The sequence below is a fragment of the Haliotis cracherodii genome, unplaced genomic scaffold, assembly GCF_022045235.1.
Source record: "Haliotis cracherodii isolate W230 unplaced genomic scaffold, xgHalCrac1.p SCAF_3, whole genome shotgun sequence".
NCBI lineage: Eukaryota > Metazoa > Mollusca > Gastropoda > Lepetellida > Haliotidae > Haliotis > Haliotis cracherodii.
This window is the reverse complement of record NW_027266286.1, coordinates 64,125,935-64,144,460: the sequence shown is the minus strand read 5'-3', so window position 1 is coordinate 64,144,460 and position 18,526 is coordinate 64,125,935. Positions and strand designations below refer to the sequence as shown.

The 18,526-nt window shown below is 39.9% G+C and overlaps 1 protein-coding gene across 1 annotated transcript in view; it reads left to right on the top strand.

The window, feature by feature from the left end:
• The first annotated feature begins 284 nt into the window (after nucleotides 1-284).
• The window catches only part of LOC139475609 (carbohydrate sulfotransferase 1-like), a 30,329-nt gene continuing 12,087 nt past the window's right edge, over nucleotides 285-18,526 (top strand). The window contains exons 1-2 of the mRNA XM_071258798.1: nucleotides 285-529; nucleotides 1,108-1,587. Coding sequence (XP_071114899.1) covers nucleotides 285-529; nucleotides 1,108-1,587 — 725 coding nt within the window. The remainder of the gene's footprint in view (nucleotides 530-1,107; nucleotides 1,588-18,526) is intronic.

Here is an 18,526-nt window from a genome sequence, read left to right as displayed (position 1 = left end):
TACTATCCCTGGATTATTCCTTTAAGACCACACCGAATATCGTCAGAACAAATACCACACAAAGTTGACATAATGAGATTGGTAAGGAGTATTTATCACATTTTCTTTGCGCGTCAGTTTGGAAACTATAGTGTCAAAGAAGACAGTGCTGACTTTTGGATTTCAATATCTACGAATTTTTTGATGGAACATGATTTATTATTATATTACGCCATATACCGCACATGTACACGTAGAAATAATTTGACATCCATAATTCAGATCCATCTTCATTCTTTACCACAATGAAAAGGATACACCATTATAATTTCTCTACGACAGGTGCCAATGCGAATGTTGCACTACAGGAAACAGAGGCACAAATACACACTGACACTCGTGTGATTCTCTTGACATACATGCGCAGTGGATCGACCTTCACCTCTGAACTCTTCCAGACTCACCCGGATGTGTTCTTTATGTTCGAACCTCTTCATACAACATGGTATTACCGGCCAAAGGTCATTCCTTATCTGCATAATTATAAGAGGTAAGACGTCCCATAATGATTCGTTTTCACGATTGTATAAACACGCGTGGGTTTCACTAAAGAGGTAAACGTCTGAGGAATAACTTCGGGCTTTCCTCCCTTATCAAGATGACACGCCATTAGTTTACTGGAATAAAACTCACCCAGTCTAAACACGAATTTTCCTGTGCATGTTTCCGTGTGTAATGCATATGTTTCAGCTATACCAGGTGCATTCGATATTCAGATGACATCGAATGCATTTTATAACAGAGCAATTATCTTCTTCACGTCCTAGTGGACATCTTCCATCTCATGCCAAGATAATTATGTAATTAGACATACACCGGTGGGAGTGAACACAAACAATGGATTTTTTTGGACAGTCTGTCACATGAACGATATCCTGCATTTCAAATTTTCAAAATGATCGGCAAACATGAACCATAATATATAATGTTACACAACCACAAAGCTTTTGTTACCTTTGATGCATTTATCCATGAACTATTATCATAATTATATTTGCATTATTTTCGAAGTTCTGTAATATGACTTCCTGATTTCTGTTGACAACCTTTTTTAAAATTTTCTTGCAGGATCTATTTTGATGACATGGAGAAGTTTATCAAAGATGTCAAGATAGATACCTTGACTAAAATCCTGCAATGTCAATTTAAAAATCTTGACATTTTAACCTTAATCCAGGAACATTGGCACCACAGTAAAACCACAAAAGCCTACAAACTTTGTACCACGGATCAACGCGGAGTGGCAGGCATTGAAAAATGTATATCGATACTGACAAATGCCTGTTCTAGGGCAAAGGTAAACTTTATCAAAACTATTAACCTTACAATTCATGAAGCTGAACAATTCATTGACAAGGATCCTCACCTGAAGATGATTTACCTCGTCCGAGATCCTCGTGCCATTCTGTCGTCCCAGATGCGTTATGGGGAATTTGTACCCAATAGCTTAAACTCATATTCTGAGATGTTTTGTAGAACTATGTTGTCAGATATTCAAGGATATGCCAAGTTAAAGAAAATACACCCGAAACAAGTAATCTTTGTCAGGTACGAGGAAATAGCTCACAAACCTATACCCTTGACAGAGAAATTGTACGATTTTGTAGGTTTGTCTTTAACACAAAATGTCACAAAACATATCTATAATATCACAAACGGCGGCAGCGATGTCGATTGTGCTCTCTGTATATCGAAAAGCAATTCGACCAAAGCTGCCGAAATATGGAGAATGCAGACAACACATGACTTTGTTCAAATTGTTGATTCAAACTGTAAACATGTCTATCAATATATTGGTTACCTTCCAATACTGAATGCTTCAACTTTAACAGATATGAATATTCCTGTCCGGACAAGCCCCTTTCATGATCTGGTGTTGTGAATGTCACGTTCAAGTTATTATCTGTGAAAATGGAAATAAATATGTTGAACACCAAACCGTCAAGAGGGACATCGTTTGTCATGTATTCATACCGTTATAAACGATTATCTGGCAGCTATATATAGACCGTGTCAATTCTCCCTTCATTGTTACAGACCACATTTGTTGGGGGTACTGTTGTGCGGCGCCAAGTAAGAAACAAGCACATTTTTGCAAAGTTGTATGAGAGGCGTGTGCTACCGGTAGGGCAGGACTTGCTGACCCTTTTCGCGATCACATGGTTTCATTGATCCATACATATAATCTTCACCACTATCTTACCTTTTACTCCCAGTGGAATTTGGATAATGGAGCCTAGTTATGCTCTGGCGGTGATGTATATTAATGCGGTGATGAGGTAGATTAATTAATTTTTGTTGTCAGTTCAAAGTGAAGATGTGATCCTCATACACTTGTTTGTTTTATTGCCGCGGGAATTATGCATTGTGTTTGAGTCCGGCATGTTTTTAGTTGTTTTTGTTTCTCCAGTTTAGACGCATCAGTGACAAAAAGTATATCTGATGCAATTCCCTATTGTTCAGGTGAACATGTGGACATCTGAAATGTCAGTGGATGTGTTTGTGGCGTGTAATACCGATGGGGCCACCGGATGTTCTCACCTTTTCGCGAGCACCTGGTATCATCGCTATAATTCATAACACATGGTTATGCAAAAGTCGGAATCGTACAATGACCACTGCTTTTAGCAGAGGTTCCTGAGGATTATTGAAAGGGGTTGCATTTATTATTTTTTAATATATGAACACATATTGGCGCCCTTGCAGCGAATACGAAGACGGATGCCCGTGTAGTTTTATTGCAAGGCGCTGACCATTTGGTATTCCTTTGAAGAGCCCTCAAAATAATCTGTTCCAGCAAATGCTTACAAACACACATTGTATGTCCTGAAGACAAATATGAAGCTTCAAACACAAAATTCCCTGGCACCCAGAATTATACTAGTACATTCTACAATGCAATTATAAGAAAGTGATGAGAATGTGCCCCTATAGCCTGCTGATGTGCTGAACGTAATAGGAATGTAATTACAGGTGTTCTGTATCCACACTGGCAAAACATGCTAACTACAGAATGTGAGTGAAAAATAGCATTCTTCATCGGCATGAAATAACTGAACTACGTGTTTGTAAAATAACAAACTCTCATTGGTCCATACCCCTCGTTTGGTGATTAAGTACGTTTCATATATAATATTTATTATTGCCCAAACAGTACACAATGAGGTTGCTTTTCCCAACTGATCATGATTCTATGATTTAAATGAGAATTCAGAAACAAAGCGAACTGTTGATACAGTAAACAAAAAGGTTCCTATTAAATGACTTACATACTGTGACGTTGCACATGAATGTTCAGTACTGCTGCCACAAGGTCGATAAGGATAACACGTTGTTGTGTGAACGTCACAACAATCGATTGCTGTTAAAATGGAACGTCTGTTTTCTTTATTTGGTCCGCCCAGTTTTTTACATATGGATAATGGTACTGTCCTTACATCATAAGAATTAAGTATGTTTACTTAAAATTGGACAGTTAGATGCAGTTATACTCCAGTTGCTAGACCACAAGCTAACCCAGTCGAAAGAGCTCACAGAACATTAGAAACTTGTTTGAGAAAACATGGGACAGATTTTTGCCAGAAATTTTATTAGCACATAATTCGTTGTTAAATCGCACCACTGTTTTTGCTCCGTATTTTGTTATGGTTGGTCGTAACAGTGTGATTCACCAGTTAGTGTCAGACGATTTTTCTTCTGTGTGGGAGGATATGGATGGCTGTGTAGAGTTATGGGATAAGTGTGTCGAATCTCATACATCAGCTAAATTACATCGTCAAGAACAGTCATCTGAAAGAGTTTCATGGATGTTTAATGTTTAAAGTTCAAGAAACAACATTTCAAGTCTGGATTTGTGGTATCCAAGTGTTATGGTGAGTTCCTGCAAGTCAAGTCATCGGGCCGTTCATCGAGAGAAACAGTCGTCGTAAGTGTTGATCAAGTAGTGCCAGACCTTTCTTGAGAGGGGAGGAATGTGAGGTTGTTCCCGGTGTTGGACAGCTTCGCCCAAACGCAACGGTTCCCAACAGTAGTGTGTGCCTGCACGTGGAATCATAGACTGTGACGCGTGATCCGATTTGGATGGTAATCAGTCTCGTTGTTGTCTTCGCCAAGTAAACGTCTTGTGTTCCTACCTCTGTGTTGCATGTTATGTGGGCCTGAAGACCTTACACCCAAAACATTCGTTAAAGATTAATTCCTTGCAAGTTAGATTGCCACGCAGATGTTTACTCTTATATTTCAAGTTATAGTGTTCATCATTTAGTTCGTGGAAACAAAACGGAGTCGGGCCAAGGTGAAGGACACGTCTTTCAGTTGACGTCACGACTAGCCTGTCCACAATAGCTGAACTGTTGGGAACATGCGATCACTATTTGACAGTGATTCATAAACACATGCTATAATATAGTCGGAATCGTACATTGGACCCAGCTTTCAGTAGAAATATCTTAGAATTATGAAACGTATTTGTCGATTTCCATTTGGATATCATTCAATCATCAGTCATTGACAGAAGAGGTCAATATATATATATCTATTTAAACTAGGGGGGTGTAAGTGTTCTTGTATGAATATGTTCAATCGTTTGAACAGCTTTGATGGAGCTAGTTATATCTATTGTTGACATACACTGAGGGATTTTCCATGCACGGGAAGAATAATGTAATTTTCAATTATCTTAATGATTAATTGTTAACGACGGTGCCACACATCATACATGTGAACGTGTAAAGCGTTTAGATGCTTGGGAAAGAAATGTGTCTGCACATGGAAGAGCACACAGTGGGCATTTATGGATTGACGCTTGGGGATGCAGCATTACAAAATGGATGAAACGATGGGAAAAAAAACACTCATGCCATCTCCTGTTTCACTTGATAGATTGACAATATGTCTGTTTTGATAATGAAAAAGGGAAAATCCGATGTTTATGACTTAATTTCGAAATCTTCCAAAAGCTATTTTTTTTAGCACGTGACACGAGATTTTTTCCTACCCTGGATATACATTTACACTGAACGATTCAAGTGAGGGAAATTATTCCTGTATACACTAAATTTCTGTGTTTAAATTTTATACAGTGGGATAAAGCATCAACATGTTTGTCCAGAATGTTGTCCATTGTTGCATAAATACACCTCGACCAATCCTACAAACTAAGTGGGCGATGGGGTAGCCTTGTGGTCAAAGCGTTCGCCCGTCACGCCGAAGACCAAGGTTCGATTCCCCACATGGGTACAATGTATGAAGCCCATTTCTGGCGTCCTCGACGTAATATTACTGGAATATTGCTAAAGTCGACGTAGAACCATACTCACTTACAAAGTGAAATATGTTACCAATTATTTGAGTAATCGTAAACTTGTTAACAAACATACTGAATTGTATTATTCTGTATAAATTTTAATTTGAAATTAATAACAGTTTAAAGTATAGAAAAATAGTATTTTTAAGTAATTCAATAAAGTGATAAAAATACCAAAAGTAAGAAATATATATATAGGCCGTTAGTTTGTTTCAGTGAAGGCGTTGCTTAATTACCCAAGTTGCGTTTTATTATAGTTCAACTATTTGTAAACAGGATTATTCTCACAATCTTAAGATAAAAACAGAAATGCTTTTTAACTTTGCTTCACGAATCATTTGGAAAAGGTTTGCTATTACATATAATTTGGAAAAACTTATCTCAGCCTTGAGTAGACGGGACTGTTTTATTAAGCATGCATAAGCCGTATTACCTGATCAATTCTCCAATTTATAAGATAAAACATCACCGCCAGAGCAAAACTAGGCTCCATTATCCACAGACACAAATTCCACTAGGCGTAAAAGGCAAGATACCTGTAGCACAAGCCACTAATCAACGATATAGTAATAAATATGTGACTGGGTTGGGTTTAACGCCACTTTTAACAGTATTCCAGTTATATCACGGCGTGTCAGCTTAATGTGGGAGGAAAACCCAAAGTGATGCAGGTCTCAGACGTTTACCACTTCGGTGAAACCCACGAGCACAGGTATGGTGCTGACAAACCTAGAAACATAATCGGGGCGAATCGGGATTCGAACCCACAATCATAGGTTTCTGGCGTGCGCAAGGGTCGCAACTCTGCACAGCAAATCGCGGCGCCTTCGACGACTGGGCCACCCTTGCCCCCTATTGTAATAAATGTGGATAAAATATGTAACACTTGGTAAAGTCATGATTAGATTTTTGACAAATTAATGCGCACATACAGTTATTATGACTGACTTATGTGAATAATACCAGGGGGTATTGTCCCCCATAATTTTTTCATCATTTAGTTGACATTTCCCACCACCCCACAATTAACAAATGCATAAATAGACGCTTCCGAACAGTCGCTATCTGGCTATCAGCGTGCTAGATTAAAGGACCAGCACCAGTCCCTAAAGACGCATTGAAAGGATAAATAAACGGATAAAAAGTCAGCTCTGGTAACATGATACCGCACCTTCTAAATGCAACTTAAAGATAAAAACAGTTTGTCTAGTAATTTCATCAATAAAATCATCAGTAAATAAAGCTAAATCTTAGAGGGTAAGTAGCTGCCGGGATTAACGCAACAGCGTCTATATGTTTGAAATTGTCCACCCATCTACAAGAGTGGTTTTATGCAGGTGGTATTACTATTCTTCGCATGGATGTGATATCATTGTGATCAAACTGTCTGTATTACCGTCTCAATATCATTTGCGCAGTTCCGCTTCTGTTTCTGCTACTGAGCCTGGCTTTGAGAAAAATGTCGTACAAACAATTAAGTCGCATATGTAAGTAAAACAGTATCTAAAAACATAATACATTCGACCCCGTTCCTTTTCTTACATTAAAATTAAGGTTCCATGATATTAGATGCTGATTAAGAATATATATATATATATATATATATATATATATATATATATATATATATATATATATATACACTGAAGAGCTGTCATGAGACAGCGACAGTACTATGTCTGAAACTGATATAAAGAAGACGATGGACTAACGTGGACTTTCTTATTGTATATAATTATATATATATAGCATTCCAGTGCTAACATCATGGTGGGTGGTTATTCCTCATTCCTCATTTACAAACTAATGTAAACTAAATCAATCACAGATACGATACACCATGGGGTGTATCACGTTCCTATCCTAGCACCTACATACAGAGAGGTTATCACGCGAGTGTGTTTTTAGATGGTAAATATCCTGCATTAGGAATAAACATTGTATCTAGCGAGCCTTGGCGAGCTAAATACATAGTGTTTATTCCTAATACAGGATATTTACCATCCCCAAACACACAAGCTTGATAACCTCTTTATCATATAATGTCATTCTTTAATTCTGTGCTTCAAAATCGCTTTCCCTCTCTCACAAACATTAGCGAAACATTGTGAGTTTTCCTGGAATGCGCGCATTAATGTTTATTACGTCACAGGATAAGTGATGTGTCAGTCGGACAGTGACAGTAGCCAATATAGTTCCAACTGACATCTGTTTCTTATACAGTGGCGAAGCAACATATACGCAAAACAACAATAATTGTTGTTTTTAATTGCTTTTCGCGGCAATCTATCGGTCTGTCTGCTGGAGTAACTGCCCTTTGTCAAAGGGAAGCTACTCTTATCCTAGTCTATGAGACGTCACGGCCACGCTCAGACGTTGTTGACAGTCGGTCTGTCCTGTCATAACGTTAAGAAGTGTAGTCAGATGTACACACAGCGACAAAACGAAACAAGGCAACAATTCAAACATATTTAGGCCAAATCCAACTATTTCAATTTTTTTAGAAGGTTTCAAGCCGCAGAGGTCGACAAGCACAGTAATGACTACTCATCCCGCTTGGCTAGGCCTCGTAAAATTGTTTCGAAATTTATATCTCCAATGTTGCCAAAACTTGTAAAATGACTAAGCTACGACACAGTTGGACACTGATTTTCAGTATATTAGATTGTTCTTTTGATAATGATAGCAATTATCCCTGTAGTTTATCCAGATTCCCGATGGTTAATTCCGACTCGATCGCCGAATGACGAGAGCGACGCCATATTTGTTTATAAACAGTGAAGTAGTCCCTACTTGACCTTTGATATTTGCATCTCTATCCGCATATGACCCCAACCGATATCGTTTTTATCCGTTGGCTTTATCCTGCCGAGAAATCTACCCATTATATGATAAATGCTTTTATTAAGTCAACATGCATAATCACTAGGGGGGGGGTTACGGTTACCGATTTTATGATAAAAATATAAATATTGATAAAAATGCATATCCACCTCATAGATTGGGCAGTATGTGTTGTTTAACAACGCACTGTATCCATGAATGATACAATTTACGAAACAACATCATCTTTATTCAAACAGCATGTCACATACTTTTGAAACCATTGAATTCGTGGACGTGTTTTGTTCGTAGCCGTCCAGGGATTTCACGGATCGAAATTGTTACGGTTACCGATTATATGATAAAAATATATATATTGATAAAAATGCATATCCACCTCAAAGATTGGGCAGTATGTGTTGTGCAACAACGCACTGTATCCATGAATGATACAATTTACGAAACAACATCACCTTTATTCAAACATACTATCATTATGTCACATACTTTTGAAACCATTGCATTCGTGGATGTGTTTTGTTCGTAGCCGTCCAGGGATTTCAAGGATCGAAATTGTGCAGTTTCAGGAATACTTGGTAAGGCTATCAAACCGACACGAGTTGCCCCCCTTGTTCCATAAGGCGTAACACGTCCAGACTTCAGGATGTACAAAGGCTGTTGTAGCCGTGAAACGGCTATTTGTATTTTTACAAGGAAGTCCACACATGTATCATTTACAGCACTTATATTCTAATTAACAGGTTCGATATTGTATATACGGTCTGATTATTACAAATCTCAGTTGACAGAACCCTAACAAAGAGTGCATTGTAATGCCGATAGTCATCAATACTGGTCTCTACTGAATGCTGTATATGTGTGTGGAGAACCAAAAACGTGACCATACACGTACATGGAATATAATATGTACATGTATTCATATATTTTGTTAATGTACATTTTGCATTCAATGCTCATCTCTACTAAATGCTATAATGTTACGAGGTGATTTCCACATTGGTTAACATAGATCTTGTTAGGCACAGAGCTAAACTGTGAAATCAGAATATGAATTATATTTAAACACATGGTTTTAGGTTTGCAATCAATAACTCTAGTTCCAGTTCGAGTCACCCTGAAGAGCGCCATCGCTGGTGTTGACTGCTGTTCAAATCCGGCCAGGACAGCACTTGATGGTATTTACTAGTAGTTCAATCAATGGCTGCCACTGATAATTACTACAAATATTACAACAGTTTCTTAAAATTTCTTACGCAGAACAATATATAGAAACATCAGATATATGTGAAGAACTGTTGAATGCGGAATTAAATATATTTCACATGGTTGTGTTCTTGGGTAAGTATTGATTGATGCAGCGTTTAACACTTTCCTAGCAAAATCACACGGCGTCCTCTACGCTCTGGCTTCAAAATCTTTGGGTTGTCTAAAATTGTTATTCGCAATGGTTAATTGTCCCTGTATGTAGTTATAGATATAGATATATTGTATTTTAATTAATATTTATTGCAATGAGAAGCATATTCATTGAATATTAGCATATGTTCCTGAAGCTAATAAACTCTTATCCAGTGGTCTAATAATAATAATGCGTGTGGTTAATTGGTTAAAGTGGGCATAGACGGTTAAGGCGCCGATGACAATGGACGCGATTTTTAAATACCACGGACCATTATCTGGATAAATCGTAGATTGGAACACACGATCAGCGGACCCTAACGCATGTAAATAACTCACAAATACACATCTCACTGTGACTGAATGAATTGAAGGCATGTTGTGTTACGCCATCGTGTTCAATATTTTAACTATATTACGGCCGTCTGCAGAAAGGCGCTTCTGGACAAAACAAACAGTGGTTGATAGCCAGAGAAACAATTCACTGCGTCGGTATACGAAAACAGAGCATCAGTCAGGTTACAAATTGTAACAACCCTGCACCGGAATACAAAATCAATGTCATAAAAATCATTATTGAAAATGCTACTACGACGAAACAGATTCCACAGGGTGTAAAAGACAAAACAGCGTAAAACCAATGACGGGATCACTGAAAATCAGTGATGACACCAGGTGTTCGCGAAAAGGGTAAGGATGTCTTGCCCCGCCACTCACACAATTTGCATAAAAACGTAAGTGTTTGTTTCTTGCCTGACGCTTGTAAATAAACCAGACAATCAAGTGATGAATCAGCAAATCCAGTGACAAAACAACGCATTTACTGATGCTGGGAAACCATCTTGAGCTTTTGGTATGACGAGCGAAAGCTTAAGCAGCAAGGCCAACTGCCCAGACTCGCCGAAAAACCCGTTTCAGCTTCTCACATGGGCGGGTTCGTTTTATTGGTGTTCCATTCTTGGGTGTTCCCCATGGACATATGTTGGAATTAAAGCCAGCGGTGACTAAAAGTATAGTCCATTGTACGATTCGAACTATATCATGAGCATGTGTTTATGAATTACTGTCAAATAGTCATGAGTGAGTGAGTTTGGTTTAACGCCGCTTTTAACAGTATTCCAGTCATACCACGGCGTGTCAGCTTAATGTGGGAGGAAAGCCCGAAGTGGTGCAGGTTTCAGACGTTTACCACTTCGGTGAAACCCACGAGGACGGGTATGGTGCTGACCAATCTAGAAACATACTCGCGGCGAGCCGGGATTCGAACCCACAATCAAAGGTTTCTGGCGTGCCCAAGGGACGCAAGTCTGCACAGCGAATCGCGGCGCCTTAGACGACTGGGCCACCCGTGCCCCCTCAAATAGTCATGAAGCCAGGTGTTCGTGATGCATGTAAAAGTATCCAGTCAAATCGACTGCAAGCTGGATGCCATTACGACAAGCATACACCAGCGCTTATTAAAGTATCACTCTAAAAAAATACAAACTATATATTTCAAATCTTTATCATACACATACATTTATCAACAATCGCTAAGCTGATTATAAGTGGATATATATTATACAACATGATACATATCTGTTTACATTTACATAAAACATTGCGCTCGTGTTCTAAAATACTTAAGAAAATTAGAACTTAGAATAACGTGCTGAAAATAAATTACATCAATGTACATGCATGTATTCAATTGTATCCGATGTATTTATTTGAGTAGCCGTATATGATAAAATCAGTATTGAGTGATTACTGTAATGTCTAGCACACACTACCTCCACCCCCCCCCCAACACCACACACACACGCACGCACGCACGCACGCACGCACGCACGCACGCACCAAACTCAAATTTATTTTCGGATTATTTCCATTTCTTTAATTTTAAGTGCTACCTCGTCCCACCTTTTCCAAGAAGTTATATCCGCGCTTGAAACAATGTGTCTTAAACACAATGAAAACTAATCAAGGCTGTTTGTACGAGATATTATCTATAAATTCATGCTTGAGACCTGCCTATGATATTTATTGTCACATACATGTTCGAAAATGTGTAATGACAGACTAAAATCGATTTGTTATTTCCGTTCCTATGGCAGAGGATATATCTTGTCAGAAAACCATATAACACACACTCCCACATGAATAAAGAAAATGGCGTCCAGGTGACTTCCGGTTTGTAACAGATTGGCAAGGGGAAGATCAGAGCAGACGATAGGTGACATCGAGGAGGCCCGGAGCGTGCTGGGGCACAAATGTCTGTGGAATTCAAATGACATGGACAAATCGGCGATGTCAAGAGTTAGGAAACATTTCAATCACCTAGGGAAGTCACATCTAAAGCGCTGACAACCATTAATGAAGAGCGACTCAGTTTGGGATTAAGTCTATCTGGCGCTACTGATAACCACAAGCTTGGGTTGTCCGGACAATAAGCATGCACTCCATGCAGACACTCAATGTATATCCATTTTTACTTGACAGATATAATTTAATTTGCTGTCATAGTTGGTGAATAATTACAAATTTACACTGTGTCTGTGTGTGCGTGTCTGTGAGTATGTATGTGCGTAGGTTTGTGTATGTATGTGTCTGTCCGTCTCTGTGTGTGCCTGTGTGTCTGTGTTTGTCTGTGCCTGTGCGCTTGTGATTGTTATCAGTGTGTTTGTGTGCTTGTTTGTGTTTGTGTGTGTGAGCCATGGGTGTCTACGTTTCACATCTTTTCAGGAAAAACATTTTTATGTACAATCTACGGAGCTTTCAAAGAGCACCATACAACAACTATTTGTTTCATGGGGGTTACAACATTCAAGGCCTTAGTACCTTGTCAAAAAACTTTGTTGTACGAATGTTCAGACGATTCACTCATTTGACGCCGATGCTATTCCCTATTTTGACTTGAACCATTATGTTCCCGTATTTGTACAAGTGTTTGTGTGTTTGTTTGTGTGACGGGTGCCACTGATATCATCTGACATCATAACACCTGATATCATCACTATTTGATTTATGTACTGATGCACAAACACATGCTTGTTATATAGTCTGAATCTACTTTTCGACGTGAATTTCCATGATTATTAAATTAATTTTTGTCGCTTTATTACATGTTCTGTTTCAATTTCATTTTAAAATAATATATGTTTTAATCATACATTTTACTGCGCGGGTCAATTCCTCCCCGTAAACAATAATGCACGATGCATGCGCTTATATATCTGTTCAAGAAGATTATGTTTCCGAGTGTCTATTCCAACATATGGATGTCTATTAAACATAATTCATATCGAGTCGATTGCTGCATATGGGACCAAAAATAAATTTCATCTATCAAGTCATACATTTGTTTGATCTAATGTCTTTTCATTTTAACAGGTGTCCATCAATCACCCACAATATCCTGTCAATTCATGGAATCCTATTCAAATTTTACTAACCCTTGACCTTAACTGTGTAGTAGTCCCTCTTGTGTCCACGATGCGTCAACAAATGTTGTCACGAATAATGTGGGTTATCTCAAGGGTAATAAACTTGTAAAAAAATGATCTATGTACGTTATCCGTCACGTTCACATGATTACTTCTCTTAGAAATGTACAGAGATCCGATGTGGAGATTAGAAATGATTAATGGATTTGATTGTGTGCAGTTTCAGATAAAGTTTAATGTACGCTGGACTTCGCACACCATGCAGGGTTTTGCTTCTTTCCTACAGGATGGTTTACATTAATTTTGATACGCACCTTTGCATGTAGCTGCGATGTCATATATCCGGGTTTCCATTACATTGGTCGTGAAATGTACGAGTCAATGATGTGTAAAACTTTGTCATTTGACTGTCAAAAAGCTGCTCGTTTTGGTGAGTTAAGATTCATGAGGAAACTAAGGATGGGTCCTCGAGAGAGCATTTTATCACCAACAGCATTAACGTGTCGTTGGTTTTAAATGCATATGGATTTGGCTACAGTAACGACCGCGAATTCTCAAAATGACGAGTTGCCATGTCGCATGGTAATAGACATGCCTGAAAGAGAGACCTTTTATAGAAACCCGGTTGTCATAAGACATCAATTTGAACAATTCTGATCCTCGGGCTTTCAAAGTGACAGGGTTTTTATATTATTAAGGAGCGGCCATAATCAACGGTAAAAAACGTAAATGTGGTAATAAACGCTAAGCTACATGTTTCAAAATGACACATCCATCTAATTTGTGATTGTGTATTGACCTTTCACAATGTTTCTGAACCAGGCGTTTTAAGCAGTTTTCTGAAACCTGGTGTGTTCCCAGATTGTGTAGAGGACTCCCCACATGAAACCTGGTGTGTGTTCCCAGATTGTGTAGAGGAGTCCCCCATATGAAACCTGGTGTATTTCCAGAGGACTCCCCACATGAAGCCTGGTGTGTGTTCCAAGATTGTGTAGAGGAGTCCCCACATGAAACCTGGTGTGTTCCCAGATTGTGTAGAGGAGTCCCCACATGAAACCTGGTGTGTTCCTAGATTGTGTAGAGGAGTCCCCCATATGAAACCTGGTGTGTTTCCAGCGGAGTCCCCACATGAAACAAAGTGTGTGTCCAGATTGTGTAGAGGAGTCCCCACATGAAACCTGGTGTGTTCCGAGATTGTGTAGAGGAGTCCCCCATATGAAACCTGGTGTGTTCCCAGGTTGTGTAGAGGACTCCCCACATGAAACCTGGTGTGTGTTCCAAGATTGTGTAGAGGAGTCCCCCATATGAAACCTGGTGTATTTCCAGAGGACTCCCCACATGAAGCCTGATGTGTGTTCCAAGATTGTGTAGAGGAGTCCCCACATGAAACCTGGTGTGTTCCCAGATTGTGTAGAGGAGTCCCCCATATGAAACCTGGTGTGTTCTCAGATTGTGTAGAGGACTACCCACATGAAGCCTGGTGTGTGTTCCAAGATTGTGTATAGGAGTCCCCCATATGAAACCTGGTGTGTTCCCAGATTGTGTAGAGGAGTCCTCCACATGAAACCTGGTGTGTTCCCAGATTGTGTAGAGGACTCCCCACATGAAACCTGGTGTGTGTTCCCAGATTGTGTAGAGGAGTCCCCCATATGAAACCTGGTGTATTTCCAGAGGACTCCCCACATGAAGCCTGGTGTGTGTTCCAAGATTGTGTAGAGGAGTCCCCCGTATGAAACCTGGTGTGTTCCCAGATTGTGTAGAGGAGTCCCCCATATGAAACCTGGTGTGTCTCCATCGGAGTCCCCACATGAAACAAACTGTGTGTCCAGATTGTGTAGAGGAGTCCCCACATGAAACCTGGTGTGTGTTCCCAGATTGTGTAGAGGAGTCCCCACATGAAACCTGGTGTTTGTTCCCAGATTGTGTAGAGGAGTCCCCCATATGAAACCTGGTGTGTTTCCAGAGGACTCCCCACATGAAGCCTGGTGTGTGGTCCAAGATTGTGTAGAGGAGTCCCCCATATGAAACCTGGTGTGTTTCCATCGGAGTCCCCACATGAAACAAAGTGTGTGTCCAGATTGTGTAGAGGAGTCCCCACATGAAGCCTGGTGTGTTTCCAGACTGTGTTGAGGATTCCCCACATGAAACAAAGTGTGTGTTTCTAGACTGTAGCGGAGTTTGTTTGTTTGTTGTTTATCGCTGCACTCAGAAATATTCCAGCTATATGACGGCTGTCTGTAAATAATGTTTGGACCAGACAATCCAGTGATCGATATCACGAGCATGGTGCAGCGGAGTCCCCACATGAAACACGGTGTGCGTTTCCAGAGTGTGGCGGAGTTCCCACATGAACCCCAGTGTGTGCTCCCTGATTGTGTAGAGGCGTTCCCACTTGAAACCAGGTGTGTGTTCCCAGAATGTGCAGGGGAGTCCCCACATGAAACACGGTCTGCGTTTCCAGACTGTGGCGGAGTCTCCACATGAACCCCAGTGTGTGTTCCCTGATTGTGTAAAGGCGTCCCCACATGAAACCAGGTGTGTGTTCCTTGATTGTGTAGATGAGTCGCCACATGAAACCCGGTGTGTGTTTCCAGACTGTAGCGGATCCGCGGAGTTTGTTTGTTTGTTGTTTAACACGCTGCACTCAGAAATATTCCAGCTATATGACGGCAGTCTGTAAATAATCGAGTTTGGACCAGACAATCCAGTGATTGATATCACGAGCATCCTGCAGCGGAGTCCCCACATGAAACCAGGTGTGTGTTCCGAGATTGTGCAGGGGAATCGCCCACATGAAACCAGGTGTGTGTGTGTGTTCCGAGATTGAGTTCCCCACATGAAATACGATGTGTTTCCAGTCTGTAGCGGAGTCCCCACATGCAACCAGGTGTGTTTTTGCAGACTGTAGGGGAGTCCCCACTGGAAACTGTATTTAGGGGCTCTAAGACAACTCAGGCTTGTCTGAAATGTTCCTGCAGTATTGTCGGTCTTACATCTTTGTCAATCTGTTTTTGTGGTATCGTAACGTTTAATCCGGAGCGGGTAAACATAGCAACATTCTAGCTGAAGATAATTTTTTATCATAATCAGAAGCTGTTTCCATCAACCTAAAGTCTGTTTACATAAACCCCTGTGGCGGTCTGGATCAATATACACATTTTAGTGTGCCTTCTTTCAGAACATAATTCACTTATGTATTCTGGACAACACTGAGATGGCCTTAAACTCGACCATTACTTTGATACGAAGAATGCAAAGTTGTATCTATTACTTTGTTTTTGTTTATTGAACCATAACTTCGAGAGCAACGATCCACAGAACCATAACAAAATAACCACTCACAACAACATGGGGCATCTGAACCACCCGATCCCCATAATTCTGCTTAGGGGACAAAGAATGTAACGGCGACGTGTTCTGCCATGGAATTACCACAGATGTTACACGTACCATTGTGGGGTTGAAAGTGAATAATGCGGCCATGGCGCGAGTGAGTGAGTATGATACTCCCCTTATTAGGCCATGTGACAGGGACTGAAGAATTGTCAAGAATGACACGTGTAGGAAATGCTTATATAAAGACACATAAGGTGCTCTAATCACTTTGAGTTGCTAGTGGTCCAATTTGTCCCACATGTCTACGCAGAAATGTGTATCTTATCCGTGCCAGTAATCGCCGATGATGGTTTAATCCAAAGTTCGCTTGAATTACGATCCTTTGTCTGTCAGCTTCTTGTCTGTGCATGAATGTTTTTTACCAAATCGCTAAACATCTAGTCGTTATATAATTTACAACGGGGAAAAATCAAACTCATTGACCAACTGTTCTCCATACACCAAATAGCTCGGTAGACCTCGAGTTTAATGTTGAACTTTATTATCAACATTCACAGAAGAAAAGTTTACATGGTCAAGTCTGTAATAAATTAAGTGAATATTATTATTAATTGGAAATAGACATTAATGGTGACGTTTAAACAAGGACGTCCACTAAACCATGAATACCTCTGTCTTTTGGCGACAAAGAATCGAGGAGTCCGGATATATTTTTTACTGCCTTGACGTTTTTTAAATATTTGTTTCTTTCTGAAATGTGTTTGTTTTCAAAATTCATTTGGGAGTCCATGTGTTTTGTAAAATAATAGCCTTATTTCCTCTGTTTTATGAGCAAGATATACCACGTCAATAGTCACCCTATGAGAATAGCGTGGTTATTATGTGTGACCTGGTCGAATGTGTGTCATCGTACCTCGGCGGCGTGTATCGTTTATCATGCTATCAACCACAAGTTTGCTTTGCCCAGTTTGTCTCCTGGGGGTTTCTAGGGTTACGGTCCTGCCACACACTGCAGTACACGTAGCACGTGTTCGTAATATAACTCTGTTCACTAAGCAATCCTACCAGGTAGGATAGGATGGTAATACAACTGGTAACCTTGAAGAACCTTTGGTTGTATACTCTCCGGGGAGCTGTGAATAAAATTCGAGTGTACACTGATCCATTGTGAGGGATTATATTTCCGTACCGTCCAGCATCAAATCAACATTGACATTGAGATTATGTCTCACATCCTTGGCTCGTCAACTAAAACTGTGGAATGCCTTGTTTTCATCATGAGTCTTGACATGCTTCACAAGAGAATCATCAGACAAATACATGTGCGCAAAAGTGCATAAAACAATTCTATCATGAAGAGCCCCAACGTTGATCAAACCACGCCCTCTCATTATGATTCGTAAATATAAGCGATTGAGGTAAGAGCGAGGGTGGTGGGATCTATTGTGAGATATGATTCTTCGTGTGAGGGTGTCAATACCCTGAATTTCTTGTTTCGTCCAATCAACAACAACAAAAGAATATGAAAGGACGGATGCAGCAAAGTATTTGTGGCTTCAACTTTATTGCGACCGTTCAGCTCTAAACTCCAGATTTACTTAAGTCTACATTTGTGCTTATTATCATTAACATTATTATTTTATTATTATTATTATTATTAGTAGTAGTAGTAGTAGTAATCTGTTGTTGATAGAACAGATGACAGCAATATCATCTGTGTGGCGTGAAACAAAACATATTGTAATCCTACAAAGTATATGTTCCTTTAGCTGGAGGTAGAATACCACTTTAACGAGTCAGACTCCACCATCTGGTACCGCCACCTGGAACTGCGTTAAATTAACGTCGATTTTAATTATGGGCATGTACATGTAACACGTGCGCTTCGACGACAAGGAAAGTTGTCAACCCATCTGGTGATTCCGACAGTAAAACACACAAAATCGTTCTTCATGCACAAGATAAGATGGGTCAGATTCTGTGAGTCCGCGAATTGCGGGTCATCGTACCCCAATCATAGATAAGTTTACCATTGCAGACACAATGCTACTGCTGGAACATTGCTGTCGGTGTTGCTACTGGACCATGGAAAGTAAACGGGTTAAATTTTGATTCAGCGGATTCTGCAACGCATAAGCGACGCAACTCTGCAAAGTGAATTGCGATGATTTATACTACG